The 17,926-nt window shown below is 42.7% G+C and overlaps 1 protein-coding gene across 1 annotated transcript in view; it reads right to left on the reverse strand.

Annotated features, from left to right (window-relative positions):
* Positions 1 to 323: 323 nt before the first annotated feature.
* Positions 324 to 17,926, reverse strand: part of chsy1 (chondroitin sulfate synthase 1) — a 54,923-nt gene continuing 37,320 nt past the window's right edge. Inside the window, exon 4 of the mRNA XM_041935009.1 lies at positions 324 to 3,480. Within this exon, the coding sequence (XP_041790943.1) occupies positions 1,888 to 3,480 (1,593 nt within the window). The 3' untranslated portion in view covers positions 324 to 1,887. The remainder of the gene's footprint in view (positions 3,481 to 17,926) is intronic.

Here is a 17,926-nt window from a genome sequence, read left to right on the forward strand (position 1 = left end):
GGGCCTGTTGTGAAATGATTCTTTCCATGTACTGGATGGGAATTCAAGCACAGGAATGTTCCCCAGGCTGGATTACTAACTAGGAAGAGTGGGTGACTGCTCCAGGCCCCAAAGACTGTGTCATCATCATATGTGAAATGAAAATTTGTTTGGCAGTATGCACCCCTTATGCACAATTAAAAACTGAAATGATAAAGGCTCTAGTCTGACTCTTGTATTTGACCTGTTATTTTTGTAGTGACTATCATCCTGGCAGGTGATAACTGAGAATGTAACAGACTGAGAAAAATACCACAAAAACTGCAGATTTTGATACTTTCCCCCCCATTTTATTTCTTTTTAAATAGAAAACCTTGCCCAGTTGGACAGAGCTGAAAGAACAAAAATTACAAAAAAAGTCAAAGAAAAAAAAAAGACTCATCCTGTTACATCAGTCTTAAAAATCAGCCATTCATGTTGTAATGCTGAAAGAGGAGCATTAATCCGATGGAGTGCTACAATGTACAGTACCTGCCTATAGGCAACACAGGCAGGAGCAGGACAGTGATTCTGGCCTGCCACGAGGAAATGTTCAAACCTGTAGCACAGGACCAGACAATGTGGGTTTTCACATCACAGCTCAATGGAATCAGCACTGAAGCCACACCTCGGTAGACTGGGACCAGCCACAACACTTTGTATTTCAACATAAAAGAAAGTAATTTATAAAGAGACAGTGATGTGTGACTTGAGCTGGCCGACCAGAGCGCTGCTCCCATGTCAACCCACTGGAATAAAGGCCAGACTGGTTCCCACTTCACCAATCAGAAAGGCCTGGGATAGACAGAGCTTTTGTGTTTACTCTTCATTATACAGCCAGTTTCATGTTTGAGCCTGCAAGACACCACCCACCATGCATGCACGCACACATACACATTAACTCACACGCACAAACGCGCAGGCACGCACACACACACGCACGCACACACACACAGGCAACATGACACCTAAAGCAGACTGTGCAAAACTCTTTGGTGATAATGAGTTTTAGAAAAGGAACATAAAAAACACTATCCCACAACTGACACGGTTATACGATCTTTCCAATATACATATTTCAACAGTCAGAAAGTCGAAAATGGAGACTGCAAATTCAATAAATTAGACAGCAAAGGATGAATTGCAGATATAAAATCCAGCAGTTGGGTTCACAGAAATTAATAATAAAGGAAAATAACAAAAACAAAGAAAGAAAAGTAACAGTAACAGTGTTGTGTCATATTACCAAAACCATAAAAGCAAATGGAAAAGAAAACCACTGTAAATCAATGAAATCAAATTAAATGGCCCATAGTAATCATTGAGATAGCTGTGATTTAAGTTTTCGTTGAAATGTTGTTCAGAATCAGTCTTTTGTAAACATTCACAATCAAGAGTTGAGTTATGTTTCGAGCACTGCTGGTCTGAGAGTACATGGACACCAGTCTGTTTTCTGCACACAAGACAAATGGAATATTTAAGGACCATGACGGTGTACTTCACTGAGGTACACATTAATAACCCCTGCCTCCCTTTCTCCCACTGTCCTTACAGATAACATGTAACAGGCTGGAGGAGCCTCGGGCCCCTGCTGTAATCACGCTCACACAAGAATACTGGTCAATATTACTTCTATTATTAATCAAAACACGTATCTCCATACTAGAGCCCAGACTGTGTCTATGAATTGTTCATCATGGCGTTTCTGTATATTTTCTTTAAAAAAAAGACATATTTTCAAAATATATCCATGTGAAGTCTTCAATTTCAGTAAAAAATAAATTAGGTAGTGAAAACACCACTAGGAGGAGGAAGTGAGCGCAGACCCAGTTCGGGTTCAGTTTATCTCAGTCTGCAGCCCGGCTTTTCTCACGCTGTCCTAACTGAGCCGTTATTGCTGGCCAGTCTCCTGAAGCCGTGGTCATTCTTCTCCAGCCAGAGCTCGGCCAGCTGTTGTGTGGAGCCATGTGACGAGGCTTTGGAGCCCAGGCACATCTTATATTGCTTCGCCTCCAGGTTGGGGTCACATATGACAGGGTGGTGAACGTGCACTATCCCTGTGTCTGTGCTTCTGAACAACTTAATCCCTGACTGGACAAATTTATTAAAAAGGTCCACGTCCTCCAATCCCCACCCCTGTATGGAGGTATCAAAGCCTCCAGCTCGGACCAAGTCTCCCTTGTAGACACAAACGATCCCAAAGCCGTAGTTCCTCCACAGGCCCGTCTTGGACGTGAAGACGTAGTGGTTGTTGCTAGGGACCTTCCCAGCGTACACCACCTTAGGGTCATACTGGCTGAAGATGATGGGGAAGTAGGACTGCTCCCCCAGGGCAGTGTTGGTCCGACAGCGCTTGAGGAAGTCGCTAGTGAAGAGCAGATCCACGTCACAGTAGAAGAGCAGTGAATCATTAGAGAAGTGTAAGGAACCCACTTCCAAAGCCAGAGCTCTGGAGAAGGAGCCGGTGACAGGCTTTATCTCCATCTCGGCCCGGGGATACTTCATGTGGTACTCCCTCATCAGCTCCACCTGCTTGACCCGCTCTGTGTTGTTGTCTGTGCTGAAGAGCAGGATCAGCAGCTTGACATTCTGGTTGGGGATCAGACAAACTCGTTCAAAGTTGGCCATGAAGCGCACAAAGATGTCATAGCGTCCTGACAGCGGTACCAAGATGTTGACTTTCTTCTCTTTCGGTTCCCTCTGGTCCTGACCAGAGGTGGCCAGCTTGAAGGGCACCAGCATCTTAAGGGAGTTGGACAAGAACGAGAGGGAGTCTGATTCCTTGTTGATGTGGCTGGCCAGAGCTCTGGCATCCATCTCCTCCTCCTCTCTGACCTGGATCCGGCTGAAGGTCTGCTGCAGGTAGGCGTGCCTCCTCACAGGAACTGTCATGGTCTTTCCTTTGTGCTTCTTGTACAGCAGCAGCAGATCCAGCACATACTCTGCCCCGTATAAAGGATTGACCCTCCGGTAGCCATACTGAATTTCTTTGAAATCAATGACCCGCCCCCGTGTCTTGGCATTGGCATTGATCATCTCCATCACTTGCATGATGATGTCATCCAGGGCTTGCCTCTGGGAGGAATCCATTCCACGGCGGGGAGGCTGACCGTCAGACGATGAGAACAGGTACTTCCCTGTCAGAAACTCCCACTCCAGGACGTCCTCTCTCTGCCGTGGGTGGAAGCGCATGAATGAGGGTGGCATGCCAAGCTGGAGGTCCTCTCGGCTGGGTTCTGCCGCTCCATAGCGCCCCATCTGGACGATCTCCCGGTGGAGCTGAATGGTCCGGTGGCGCAGGTCTGCGATCTTGCGGCTGAGCATATAGCTGTGCAGGCGATATTGGTAGGGAGGGTTCTTGTTGGGGTGGAGGGTGATCGCTCGATGGATCTTGCTGTTGTGGAGATCTCGTATATAGCCCTTCTTATTTGGTTCATAGTTCTCATAGAAGAGCTGCTGCATCTGTGGAGACAGGAGATGGATCCGTGTTAGTGGCACACAATGGATGTTCATTATTACACATGCAAATTCAAATGTAAAATATCACTTTTGCCATGTCTGGCCCAAAGCACATGTCTTATTGTGACAGCTGCACTCAGACCCCTGATGTTGCAAGAACAAGAGCACCTTGCTGTAAGTACCAGTCTGCTGAATGAATGTTCAATAAAGTTTTCCTACAGACTTGCATGGCCAACCTGATTAGTTATGACCATACTTAGAGATTTTTTTTTCATTTCAGCCCTTAAAATCCATCCATAAAATGGAGTTACATGGACTCTAGCTTGTGAATGCAATGTATGTCAAGTCTTTATTCAAAGATAAAAAATAGAGATGCAACGATGTGGTGGCCAATATATCATAGGTCTAAAGAAATTAAATAACCCTTATTGTTCTGGTAATGGAAATTCAGCCAATAATTTGTCTGATGATGTGGAGCCTTGATTGTGGACTAGAGACACCTCTTAAAACCTGGCTCTACATAAGGGCATTTGCCTTTCCTCTCCTCTTCTCTGCTGTCGCTGCCTGTTTGCACGAGGGCAGGACTGACCCCCCCAACACACACACACAGGACAGCATTTCAAAGTAGAGGCCATAATTACACAGACTTGAGGTTGTATTTTAGCAATGCTTGGCATGAATTAGTGTAACAAAATCTGGTAGTATGAAAGGTAGTGCGAGCAACTTATCAGCCACCTGTTGAATAAGCGGAACATAAACTTGCAGAAATGCGAAGTCTTTTTAGTCTCTTTAGTTTAAGTCTTGTAGACTTTTAGGCTGTGACCAACCAGCCACTCCTCTCTGCAAAAAGTACCTGTCCAGCAATGAGTTTCTATTCATCAGCAGCAGAGGGAGGAGGACAGAGAAGAGGATGAATGATGACAAGATGTTGGCCACTTTTTTTAAAAAAGCTTGTGGCCTTTCTCAACATTCTGTATGCAAAGTTTCTGCAATGTTTTTCTATTCTATTCTATACTATGATTGCTTGTAAATGAGGAGATACAGTCTGATTTATCTACAAATTAAAAAAATAAACTAAGGTTACAAGTTTACAAAAATAGATGTTTTCTATACTCTAGGGAGGGTGAAGGCCCTGACATTCCACATTGGTGCATATCTTACCAACACCACTGCATAATGCAGGTTTAAGTGCATGTAAACACACTAGATGTAAACCAATAAAAAATACTTGTTGTCCTGTATTCTGCTGATGCAAACTCAGAATTAAGGGCCTCAAGAAGTGTGTTGTACAGCACCCAATGCACAGTCCGATTCTGACAACAAGTAAGTGAGTTAGTGTTTACTGCAGACCTGCCGGAGCTTTACAAACCTACTGTTCTTCAAATCGCAGGAGGCTTTAAGTGTAAACATTGGGACAGCTGCTTTGGCTGGCAGAATCCCAACCATGGTCAAGAAGGCAGGGTTTGTGTTGTTGCCTCCCAATCAAGGGAGCATCAGAACGGCTGCAACCCCCAGAAAGTCTAATTTGAGAGAACGGCTCTGGAATGCAGCCACAAGGCTGATCCCTAGGGAAGGCCATGCAGGGAAAAAGACAGGACAGGCCTGAGCGCTATGGAAAGTGATACCTGAAGCTGAATACGATCACAGGAACTGCATGAGTAACTCTTTGCTTTTCCATGCCTTTAGCCTGCATTCCTCTGCACGTACGAGAGGGCAGACTGCCAATCAAAACACACTGTAACCTTGTCATTAATGGAAGTCTTGAGACAAGCTGTGCCCTCAGAGGTGAAGGGTCAGCCTTTACATCGGAAATCAGGCCACTGCATGTGCCACAACTAACAGAAATTCATACATTAATTCCAGCGGAACACTTCCTTTTTTTGACGATGTTCAGGTATGCTCAAGGTGACTGACTCTGTTGAGACACCTGGGTTGTCAAAATTCGCGGATCCAACGTTAACACATTTTTTTATTGGGAAAAAAAACAAAAAAACAAAAATGGCAACAAATTTGTTTTATCTTCTCTCTTTCAGTGTGCAAAGCAGCTTCTCATTTTTAGGTGATGCTGAACGCTATTTTCACCAGGTAAAATGACCTGTTCTTAGTAGCAGCTGTCACTAATTATCATTAATTTTGTGAGTAACCTGATAAAAGGCTAAACAAAACTTGCTGTGTTTGTGTGCTCTTTGCAACTGGTGCATGTGCTCTGCCAAACATTGTTTGAGGTATAAGATGCATCACTCTTAAAACCACTGCACAACCACAGTTATTTTTCATAGTCCCAACAACTGACTTTCTGTCAATTTCAGGAGCTGCATTCTTCTACTCATCAAGAATTTGTGCTTATCAGCTTTAAAGTTTTCAACCAGGCCTTCAATATTTGGATCAAGTAGCTTGTGAAATAAGATATTGCATATTTACACATTTAGGTAGGTTTGTGTCTTAAGATTCTCAGTCATCCAGGTTATGGTTTTCCAAGAAGGGCTGAATCAAGAGCAGCTGCCTCTCAGCAAAGGGGCTTCTTCAGTTCTAACTGACTGGAAGGGAGTCCCAGGTTTATAACCCCTGCAGGGTCGTTATCACGGTCACTGAAAGCACTTTTGTCGTTTGTGCTCCTGGCTGCGTAATGGCAGTCGTTAGAGTTGCTGGAGTCACCTGAGGCTGAGTGTAAATGACAGTCATTAGAGTTGTCACATGAGGCCACCTTTGAATAGTTTTTAAATCTCCAGGGAAGGGATGAAAGGACAGCATTTTAGATGTGGGATAAGTGGTGTCGTAGACCTCCTCCTCTGTTGAGGGATGGTTTCTCATATTTATGTAAATAGCCTCCTTGACTCCTCTTTCAAACCATCTATCCTCCCTATCCAAAATATGCATGTTGTTGTCCTTAAATAAGTGTCCCTTATCTTACAGGTGGAGGTAAACTGCTGAGTCTTGACCTGTGGAGTTGTTCCTCCTGTGCTGTGCCAATGTGTTTGTTTAATGGTTGTTTAGTTTCCCTGATATTCAAGTATGTACATTCCTCACTGCATTGGACTGTATACACTAGATTGATTTCTTGTGTTTAGGTGTGCAGTCTTTCAAGTGGACAACTTCTTTAGTGTGTTGCTGGGTTTGAAAAACTGTGTTTGTTGAAAATCCCCTGAGTTTCTCAGATACTCCACATGCATATGGAATGATAGTGTTGTTGTGTTTGCACTTTTCTTCACCACTTGTAATGCTGTTTTCTTCCTAGACCTTGTGGCAGTTTTCACAAAGGTCGAGTTAGAGTATCCCCAAGCTTCAAGTGTATCCCTCAAATGTTTGTACTCCTTCTATTGGGGCCGGGCACTTGTTGGTAGACTTGGTGTTGAAGGGATCTGATAACTCCTAACATATGGTCCAGCGGGTGGTGAGAGTCAAAGAGTAAGTGTTGGTTTGTGTGTGTGGGTTTCCTGTGTACTACAGAGGCTCCTGTCCTCTTCAGTGTGTGTGGCACAGTCCAAAAAGGCCACGCTGTTGTTCTTGACACTCTCTCATGTGAACCTGATGGTACTGTTCACTGAGTTGATGTGTAGTGTGAAAGGCTTGCACTTCATGGATTTTTGACCTTGACGCACGTTGTCATCCACATATCTAAACCAGTGGCTCAGTGCTGTTCCTCTGAAAGAATTCAGGGCTCTGCCTTCTACTTCTGTCATGTAGAGGGTGACCACAAAGCCCTGTGTGTGCTGGAGGTAGGTAGTGTTCAGACAGATGTCCAGCTGTTGTCTGTGCTGGCTCTGTTGTTAAAGGTGTTGTCCTGTAGCAGTAGCCCTTCTTTTCTAGTGAATCTTGGAGAACCCATATATGCATGGGATGGCTTCCCCAGGATACAGGTGATGATATTGTTCATGAGTGATGGTCTTCTCCTTCTGTAGCTGTTGCAAACATTGTACGGCCTTTTTCTTGTATCGACTGGTGGGATCTTGCATCAGTTTTTCATATGTATTAATGTTGCTGAGTAGTGTGGTGACCCTTGCGTGGTCTAGGTTTGGTAAATTTATGTAAGAATCAAATTGTTCTTGATATCTGAGATAACCAATATTAAAGGACTCCTTGAGAACTTAAAAATGCCTTCAGATGAACATAAAGGGGCTTTGATGTAGGAGTCACTGTTACATTTCTGGTAAAAAATAGGCCTCCAATTACTGCCATACAGTATGCCTTTGTCTCTGTTTGTTTTATTTGTGGGACAAAGGTTGAAGTTGTATGACTGAGTAGTTTTCCTCCCTTCCCAGCTGTATTTTTCCAGACTAGTTCAGTTGATAGTAATGCTGGAGGAGACCTCTGTGCCGGATCAGACTGTATCCAGCAGGGTAACACCAGCGGTCATCAGCTGACAGCCAATTGGTCAGGATGTTTGTGTCTCTCTCCTGCAGCTTCACCATCATTAGCACCCTTCCTAATTATATGACCTTCACTTTTGTGGTCAGTGTTGCAACTTATGACTCATTAGTGCAATTTCTTCACAGTCATTAACCTCACAACATCCCTGCCTCGACCACAATGGTTCTCTAACGAAGGCACAAGAAAGCCAAGTCACAGGTAGCTTAGAGCTGAAGCCTTGTGGGTTTCATTTTAAACACAGCTGTCAGATAGCTCTAAGTGCTGATGATGAGCAGAATGTCTGCTCTAAGATCTCAACCACAACACTGAACATAAATAAGCACTGTGAACACATTATATTAGAACAAACTATGGAAAGCCAGGAAAGGCTTGTGCTTTACAATGAATCCTCAGACACTAAGGCGGCTACTTTCTATTAAAAATTTGAACATTTGTTCGAATGTAGGAAAAAAAAATAAACATTTAAAATGTAAGGACCTGTTTGGATTTAAAACTTACAGTCTATATGCGCAGCAGAACATTTGAAGTAGTGTGTGTCATGGTCCAGCAGAGGGTGTTCTTCAAATTCATTATCAGCTTGACCTATTCCATGCCATATCGACCTATCATTAAACTAATAAATAAAAATGGAGGAGGAGACGCTATACAAGTTGCACTTGAATTTATATGAAAGAATTACGTGCTAGTCTGAATTAATTCATTCAGCCCTATGTATTTTTTCAGTTTGGTAAGACAAACACAATAATCAAAGCAAAGCAAGACTAACAGGATTATTATCAAACCAACAACACGGTCAATGACAGAGGACAGAGTTATCTTAAGTGAAGGGAGATGCCAAACCAATGAGTCCATGTGAAAGGTCTGTGCTGTGATTACACTATTGAAATGATACCACTATCCTGCAGGGGTTCAGACACTAAATAAACACACTGCAACACACCACAAGATTGCACGTGCCCTGACTTTGATTCTCTGCAGAGAATCCCTCTCCAGCCTGGCAACCCTCAAGACTCACCTAGGACACCCCGCTGGACGAACCCTGAGAGAAGTCAGAACCAACTCCGTTTACTATTCACAACACATCTCAAAGGTAATCTGTGATTGAGCAATTCCCCCCACTTTAAATTCCCATTTCAAACGTAATATATGATCATTTAAACATATATCAGGTTTACGTCATGACTATAAGGTTTGATGATTTCATTGTCTTTTAAGAGAAATCATGTTTTTTTTAATTGTCATTTTGGTATGACGGATCATGGCTCTAAATATTACGACACCCATGATCCTCAGCCACTGTTACTATGGAGAATGAATCAGAGCTATGGAAAATTCAGTGCTTCCTTGTTGCAGTTGGGGATAAAACACATTGCCATAGTTACTGAACTGACCTAGAATCTTTTAATGTTGAAGGTTTTAGCGCAATCACTTTCGATCCATAGTACCAAATGTGCCATACAGACAGAAGAAGCAGCTGGTCTGTGTGCAAAATGTGATAAAACTGCAGGTCACTCTGAATAAACAATGTGTCTAAGTGCCATATTAGCTCTGACAAACTAGCAATTTAACTTTACAGGGGCACTTGACCAATTTTACACATCAATAAATGGCATCACTAATCACTGTTTGTACCACTCTGTCAGCAAAAACAGTTGTATCATGTCTTTTGTGACTCTGGAGGAGTTCAAGTCTGAGAAAATAAGCCTGGATGATGTCATAGTGATGTCATCAAGGTTATGTCAGTTTGGGCTTGGAGACAACAAATCTATTAGCGAAAGCTTGCATTTGGATTTTGAAAGACATGGGCATTTACCAGGCAGAGCCAATATGAAAACGTGACCCTCTGCTGCTTCAATTTTGACTATTCTTTTTCTTTTCTATCACCTGTGGGTCCAGCAGAGCAAGTGCATGCTAGCACTCACCCATCAGTACAGACTGTATGGATGTTAGGATGTACAGATGTAGGCTTGTGTGTGTGATGCTGGAAGGCTTGGTGCAGCAAGTGGAGTATGTGGAGGCAGTGGAAGTGAAGCCTGAGGCTTAGTCAGAGCAGCGTGGCTGCCACTCTGGCTGGCTTTAATCTGCAGGACAATAGGCAGTGCCTGCCTCTGAGCGGGCCATGCAAATCTAATTGGAGACGGCATTATGCTGCGGTAATTGGCTCTTTTGTAAACGAGGGTGGTCTGTCCAAACTAATTTCTCAACTTAGGGAAAAGCTTCTCACACCTAAGACAGCTCCACAATAAGTCTGGTATTGGTGTGTGTGATGGGAGGAGGTTTTACCATCAACAGCATCATGACACCAGATGACTTCTTCATATTAGCCATCTAACCTGTGGACTGCTGGTGAGTGAGACGCAGTCCAGAGAACTTTATTCCAAGGTTAGGAGCACTGCTTTAGCCCCTGTTCATACATGTGGATTCAAAGAGTGGAGGAGTGATGAGATGGCAGTCACTACAGATTGAATGTTGGAACAAATTCTCGTGCCACACACTCGGAAGTGGAAGCATCGTGTGGAAGCTGAGAGAGTTTCAACTTTATGCTAATGCCCCCTGGCACGCTCATGCGAGTTCACTGTTTTCTATAGTCTTCGCTGTTCCTGGAATCACGAAAGGCTTGACTGTCCAGGTGCTCACAAGAGAAGTGATGTCGGGGTGACATCATGCTGTCCACCACGAGTCCATATTGAGTGCCAATGGCATTAGTTTTCTGAGCTGTAAGACATGAAGTTTAAACCCACTGCTACTGCCCTGGGCACCATGGAGAAGTTAAGAGTACTGACAACCAAAGCGTCAACCAATCAGGCTCATTCTGATCCCCTGTGACTCTAAGGTTGTTTTCTACTTCACTTAACCTCATACAAGAACTACAAACAAAACAGTTAAAGAGGATCATAAGTGTAAGAACGCTACTGATTTCAAATTTGACAAATGACAAAGGTGCTGACATACTGTACATGTTTATGCTGAAGGAGTATTTGACATCTTCACATCAGTGTAATATGATCTAAATAACCAAGAAGGAAAAGTCATGGCTTGTATTTTCCTGCTTTTTCTCTACAAAGCCTCATCTAAAAACTGTTGGCCTAAAACTGTGTGGCTCCATAACAAACCAATTACAGACTTTATTTACTCTGTAGCTTTTCCAGTTGTTTTCTCATGTCTGTGTTTCAACTGTAAAATGTATTTATACATTTCTATCTGAAACACTTCCAGTAACCGCCTGTGACAACAGACACTGCCGGTCTAGACTTGCATTAGTCTCTGGGAATTCAGTAGAAATGTTTTACTGTCGTAATTTGAATGACAGGATGGCCGATCCTGTTCAAAACATAAACAGACAAGACGGGTCCGATTAGTTTGAACAAGAGTGAAAATGTGATGCCAATTAAAGCGTATAAAGCCTGTGGCAAGACGAGAGATTGGGAAGGAATGACTGATTCTGACTCAGCAGAGTCAGAGGAACTGAAGAGATAGTGGAGTTTGTGGCCTGAATTAATTTGATGAGGAACCAAACAAAGGCAAGGTGCAGGCTGAACAGGGCCAGCTCAGGATATTAGACAGACAGCACGCAGGATATGAGAGCAGAACTACAGACTCGCTGCTGCCAAACGGAGGCTCATACTCGTTAAGTAGCTCGACAAAATCTTACTTTTCTTTGTTAATGTCATAAGCAGCTCACATATCATTGCTCCAAACACCAATGAGGACAATTTAAGTAACACAGATAAAATTTCCATTCATTCAGCACATGAATACAAACTGTAAAATGCTATCCTTTCCTTTCTTCTACACTTAGAACAACATCACCAGAGTTACTGGGCTACAAACTGCTAAAACAGAGATTCCACTTCCAACATTATTGTCCCGTTTTCTCAGTGCTGACAGATGTTTATCTTTTCCAAACCACTTTTCCAGAGCATAGCACAGTGTGAGTAAGCTGGGTAAGTTGCGTTGTGGAGAAATGCCCACAGGGGCGACGCAAGCACTGACATGTTCCTGTCACTGGAGCACAACTAGAAGTACATCACAGTCACTTTATCTGATGTTACACCATCCTCTTGCACTACACTGTCTGAACTTCATCCACCTACTCATCCATTCTCTGTTGCCTTTTCTGCTGCTGATGGTGACTGCTGCCCCCCTGTCGGACCATCAGCCTAATAAACTCATAGTGTAAAGTTGTAAGACATTTAACCTTGTCAGTATATAACATCATTGGCAGTGGAATTTACTATTGATTTCCTCTAGTGCACAGTCATGTTCCAGCAAGGTCATTGCTAGTCTTGATGATTCAACACATTGGCAGATATTCCCTGTTCACAGACAAACTGGAGGAATCTAGACAAGGAAACTGAGCGAGGAACACTATGAACTACACTCCACCGTTTCCATGACAGCAATAGTAGTAATAAACCTCTGAGCCCATATTTATCAAACTGCCAAAAGTACATTTGAGGCTTACAGTGAAGGATCATTACTTTAACTCCAGCATGTTTTTTTCTTGATAATACAGACCTCAGTCTTAAGATTGTGGTATGAGACACTTAATTTGCATAAATAATTTGCACATTATATACAGTACATGAAGACATTTAGATTATAACCAACTGTCTGCTGTCTCAATTAATGTGACTGCACTAAGTTCAGATGTCAGCCATGTATGAAGACTTACAGAAGAGTTACAAGATACTCAGGGTCTTTTTCGAAATGTTTAGGTCTAAGACTGTTAATATTCTTTTTTTTCTTGTTGTCAACAAATCCCATGTGCAGACCCAAACCAACAATGAACATATCCTACTAACAAGTACTGTATGTATCCACGGATGGATATACCTTATTCTTCTGTGCCATAGAGCTCCATTCATGTCCAAAAGACAAAACTACTAAAAACAGTGAGTCAGTGAGCCACACTGTTGCACTGGGCGACATGCTCCTTCATTACCCCAACATATGCTCTATTTCCTTCTGCTTGAGTAACATCTGCTAAAAATTACAGGGACCAACTGTTTTAGGAAATAACTGAACCTTTTTTTAAAAAAGGAAAGTATATTTGTGAAGCATTTTTAAATATTTGCACCTTCAGTATGAGCCAATTGAGCTTGTGGCTGAGTGCCACAGACAGGGTGAGAAAGTCTGAAAGTAAGCATAAACCAGGGCGTGAAGAATCTTCTGGTCAGGCTCTACACGTTGCACATCACAATAAGATGATGATCACTTTGATAAGTGCCATTATCACTTGGTGCAACTTCCACTGGATATGAGCTCTTATTACAGCAGCATGCTGATAGCACTAATAAAGGAGGAATGTGAACAGGCCCTTTGGTTTGTGTGTCCACTGAGGATTGGACAGGACTGGGTGACAGGGAGCAGAAAAGGCCATTTGTTCTTCCCAGCCGGTCCCTCTATCCAGATGTCTTCTTTCTTCCTTGGCTCAGGCTCCCAGGGAGAGATGGGAGATATGCACTGTTATGACTCAATTACAGAAGAGTACCAAGGCCACATGTAAAAAAAAAAAAAAAAAAGCTTTCTCAGATTTCTCACAGTTCTTAGGAAATAAACCACAAATACAATTGTAACAATAAATTGTTTCTCTCTGAATTGACATCAGGTCAGTGCAAAATTACAAAAAGATATATTAAAACATCCTGAAAAACTAAACAGCAACATGTCAGGCCTTTAATCGCATTGTTTGTAATCTATAATGAGACAACAGTCAGACATTACACCTGAAGCCTATACAGAATCCATCGCTCTAAAATAAGAGACATATATTCATCCTGACCTATGATTTTTCCATCCTGTCCCGACACGGTGCAGCTCACACATCCTCCCACCTGGGGGACACATGGGACCCACCGGATTCCTGATCAAATGTCAGCCTCTGCTGAACATGACCTAACCTGAAGAGCTTATCTCCCACTGCAGTCTCTCTTTTGATTCACCTGTGCCGAAATGGAGCCTTGTCGGTGGACAGACAGGGTATCAGTGGAGGCCTCAGGGAAAGCTGATATTATAACCAAAGACACTGAGAGAGGATCAAATAAGTGTTTTAGAAAAAGCAAAAAGCTTATCTCTGAAGTCCCAGTTAACAATGGAGCAACAGCTCTCTTTACAAGAACTTAATCTGTGTAAGTATAGAACACCACGTGAATGTTTTCATGGTACAGTCCAGAATGCTGCATAAAAAGAGCCTTTGTTTCAATGTCATTAACTACAGCGTCTCACTTATTTTTTTAATAAATTCAGACCTGATCTCAGCAGTGGAGTGCTGAAAGGAAGGCCTCTAAAAGCTCAGTGTTGAATTTCTAACTTTGGCAAAATATTCTCAGGCAAAGCTTCAACAAAAATGGAAGAGAGGGAAATCTCTCACTTCATTCTTACACAACAATTTCTGTCACTTTTCATGTAAACCAAACAAGTGAACAAACAATGAATGCCTTCCAGGAGAGACAGTCCCAGAATGTGTGCTGTTATCCCCATATTCAAATGATGCAGCGTCACCCCCCACTATGATAGTCAGTTTTTCTCTCTGTGTTCGAGTGTGGTTGTTCAGATCGGATATAAACACATCCTTTTCTAGTACAACCCTGCCCTAAGGAAGGCGTACAGCCAAGCACCTAACAGAAGTATCTCAATGGTGTCTCAAATTGAAACCAAGTTCTCCAGATCTCAGTCAGACTGAGGATCTGCAGAGGCCCCAGTTCGCAACTTACAGGACAACACAACCACAATGACTTTACACACAGCAAAAGCAGAACTAGACACTCGCTTCACTTCCGTCTAGATAAGGCTGCACTTTAACAGGTACAGTCAGTGTTCAGTCAGTCTGTCGTATCATTCCACCAGATGAGGGGCCAGAGCTCACTGAATATTCAAAAGCAATAACAGGTGACACAGAGGCCCTCATCAAGTCGAAACTATGGATCACCAAAACAGAAAATTCAAGACTGAAACAGCTGCTACTACTGCTGATACTGTTACTGTATCACTAATAACTACTGCCACCAGGGGCACAGCTGCTTATAATTGTGGGCACATGGGCTCTCTGGGCCATGCACATCCCAGTGCACATCTCAACCACACACAACTAAAACACTACCGTATACATTCATTTACCAACCAATTACCAGCCATATCCCTCTTTGTACAGCATACACATTAAAGGATACTTCCAGTTTATTACAACTTGGGTCTTATTGTGATAGTTTTGCTCACTTACGGTAACATTGTCCTCAGTGCAATCACTGAGATCTGGGAATACAGTGACAGCGCTACAATGAAGTCAATAGGTCGAGGAACATGAGCAGTCAGACGAGCAGACATGTCTGAAAAAAGCAAAAACAGCTAAAATGTTGCAAATCAACCCTTGTTGTAAACTGTGTACTCAACAGTATCATTCAGCATTCAGATGTTTTTGTCTCATCTTTACTGGAATACTGCCCAGTGCCCACGCTGCCGTGTAATCAGTCAAATGACAGAATAAGGAGTTAAGAGCATTACTGCTGCTGAGTGACTGTGGTATACAGATGAAGGTGAACTTAGATATATTAGAAAAGTTCAGCTCAATTATTTTGTTACTGGGCCGCAACAGAAGGCATGGTATGGAAATTGACAAAATATTTTATGTGCAAAGCCAAAATGCTGCAAAATACACAAGAGGTCTGAAGAGGGGGCCTAATCCTGCAGTGACTTTGATCCTGTTATTCTAGAGGCTGCTCTTACTCTGTTCAACAGAAACAGTGAGAATCAAACACAAACTCAATGGGCAAACACACTTGCTTTCTGTATCTAAGAAAAAGATACAGAAAAAAGATCCACTCAAAAGCAACACAGAGAGGTGAGTCCCTGAAAGCAGGGTTTGTAAGACTCTGACCCACACTGAAACTCTTCCCAGGTAACACTTATGTAGACTTCAATGACAACCAAAAAAAGAACAGACTGGAGTGATGACAGTGACAGGATGGATATCTGGCTCTTAGTTCAGAGGCACTGTAATGAGGACTTAGGGCTGCGAAACGCAGATTCAACCAGTGTAGTGTGACAGAGGCACGAAGCCACCGAGATGTGCATGTCCTGGACTGCACTCTGGCACTACAATAGAGACATGCTGCCTCCTCCTCTCCCTCAATCCATCCTCCCTCTAAACATACCAGTCCATTACCAGGAGAGGCTGGGATCATCCCATTCAGAGCTTTGGACACACCTCCAGTTGTCCCAAGTACAGCGCTACTTCTGTTCATGAAGCTTTGATTTCATATACACACTATATACATATGCGCACAGATTCACAGATTAACTGAATCTTATTTAACATTTGAAATGACCAGAAATGTTCTGATTACATGCAATACAATACATTGCATAGCAATAGCTAAGTGCCACCAGTTCAGTCCTCATCCTAGCAGTAGCCCAAAAAGGTGACTACACCACTATAACCTGGAACAGCAGACTGAAAAGTTTCTCTAAAGTTTTATCAGGTGTGATATGGATGAGGCCTTCCTGTCACCAAAGGCTCACAGCAGTCACTCATCATGCTAAGAAGAAGGTAACAGCTGGCAGCTGCTTCATTACTGTCTGCCTGCCTGCAGAGGAGCAGACCATGGGTGGATCTACGGCATGAACTGCTTTCTGACATCAAGGCAAAAGCCTAAATTAAAACCTTCCATGAAAGCGAAGGGAAAAAGTACCCAATATTGGTCTTTTTTTTTTTTTATTGTTGAAGGTAATTATAGCTGTGTGGTGGGCAGCGGCATACTTGTGGAGTCCTGCTGGTCCATGGAGCTAGCATTTAGTGAGTGCCGCCCAAGGAAGCTGAAAGAAGAACAGGAACTGGGACGTGGGTGTAGGAAAGCTCAGAGACAAGTGTTTCTAGTCACACACACACACAGACAGACACACGAACAACTGAAAGTGAATATGTTTGTGCAAGCCTATAATCTGCACCTCAGTCCCTGCCCTAAACAATCCCTCCGTTCCAAAAGCAAATCTCCCTTTGAAGTCCAATTTCTCACACTGCCATGTTTGGAGCTCTTATCACAGTGTGTGTAAATTAAGAGAGGAAGTGCATAAAACAGCACCTGGCACAATTTCTCAACTTTAATCCTGTCAGAAGCTAAAATCCTCTGGAGGACGAAGGAAGACAAAGATGAGGAAAGAGATCGAAACATAACATATTCTGATTTGGGGAAATTACCCATCACCTCCAACAACAAAAAGTGAAAAGGCTGAATTGTCCAGGCAGTACAAGATCTTATTATTCAAATAATGACTGGACTTCACCAGTTCATAAAGCTAACAAAAAAAACAAGTGTGCTTATTTTTTTTTAATTAAGTCCCAAACGAGGGACAAAATAGGCTGTTGTGAACAGACATTTTTGACATCCAAAACTTCTTATAATCTTATAAGACTATAAATAAGAAACCAACATTAACTGCTGGTCGTAGATGGGATGTAAATTGTGATCTACAGTGAAACGTCAGCCAGAGGTTTTGTGCTGTTATAACATCACGCAACATCCTGTGCTGAGACAACAGTCATTATTCACACAGCTGTTGGGGTCACTTGTCAGGGAAATGCATGTAGGTCATGCAAGTAAATTTGGACAAACAATCAATGCTACCGTTTTTCTGATGAAGACAGACTCATTTTATCCAAGGTAATCAATGTAGAGCTACTGACAAAACACAAATCCAGTTGGTGTTCTTCCACTCATTCTACTCCCTCCTACTACCAGGAACTGATAAAAGGTGTGTGTCAAAAGACATCTGACACAGAACTGCGAATTTCAAATTAGAAAACTGGACAGACTATACCTCCCCATCCACACGCACACACACACACACTCTTCCATTGCATATTGCATTGTGGGCTAACAGTGTGCACCAACATGGAATGCCAATCAAGCAAAATGTCACTTGAAGGCTGGATGTTTTACACATTGTGGATTTTAGGCATTTGTCATTTTTCAGTGTCAATGTACAACACACCAACAACACAGTCAGGCCCTAAAATCCTCTCCCACAGCGAGAGCAGTGAGTTTCACATTTCCACTGTATTTGGAGTAAACAGAGAAAAACT

This window comes from Chelmon rostratus, chromosome 1, assembly GCF_017976325.1.
Source record: "Chelmon rostratus isolate fCheRos1 chromosome 1, fCheRos1.pri, whole genome shotgun sequence".
NCBI classification, from domain to species: domain Eukaryota; kingdom Metazoa; phylum Chordata; class Actinopteri; order Chaetodontiformes; family Chaetodontidae; genus Chelmon; species Chelmon rostratus.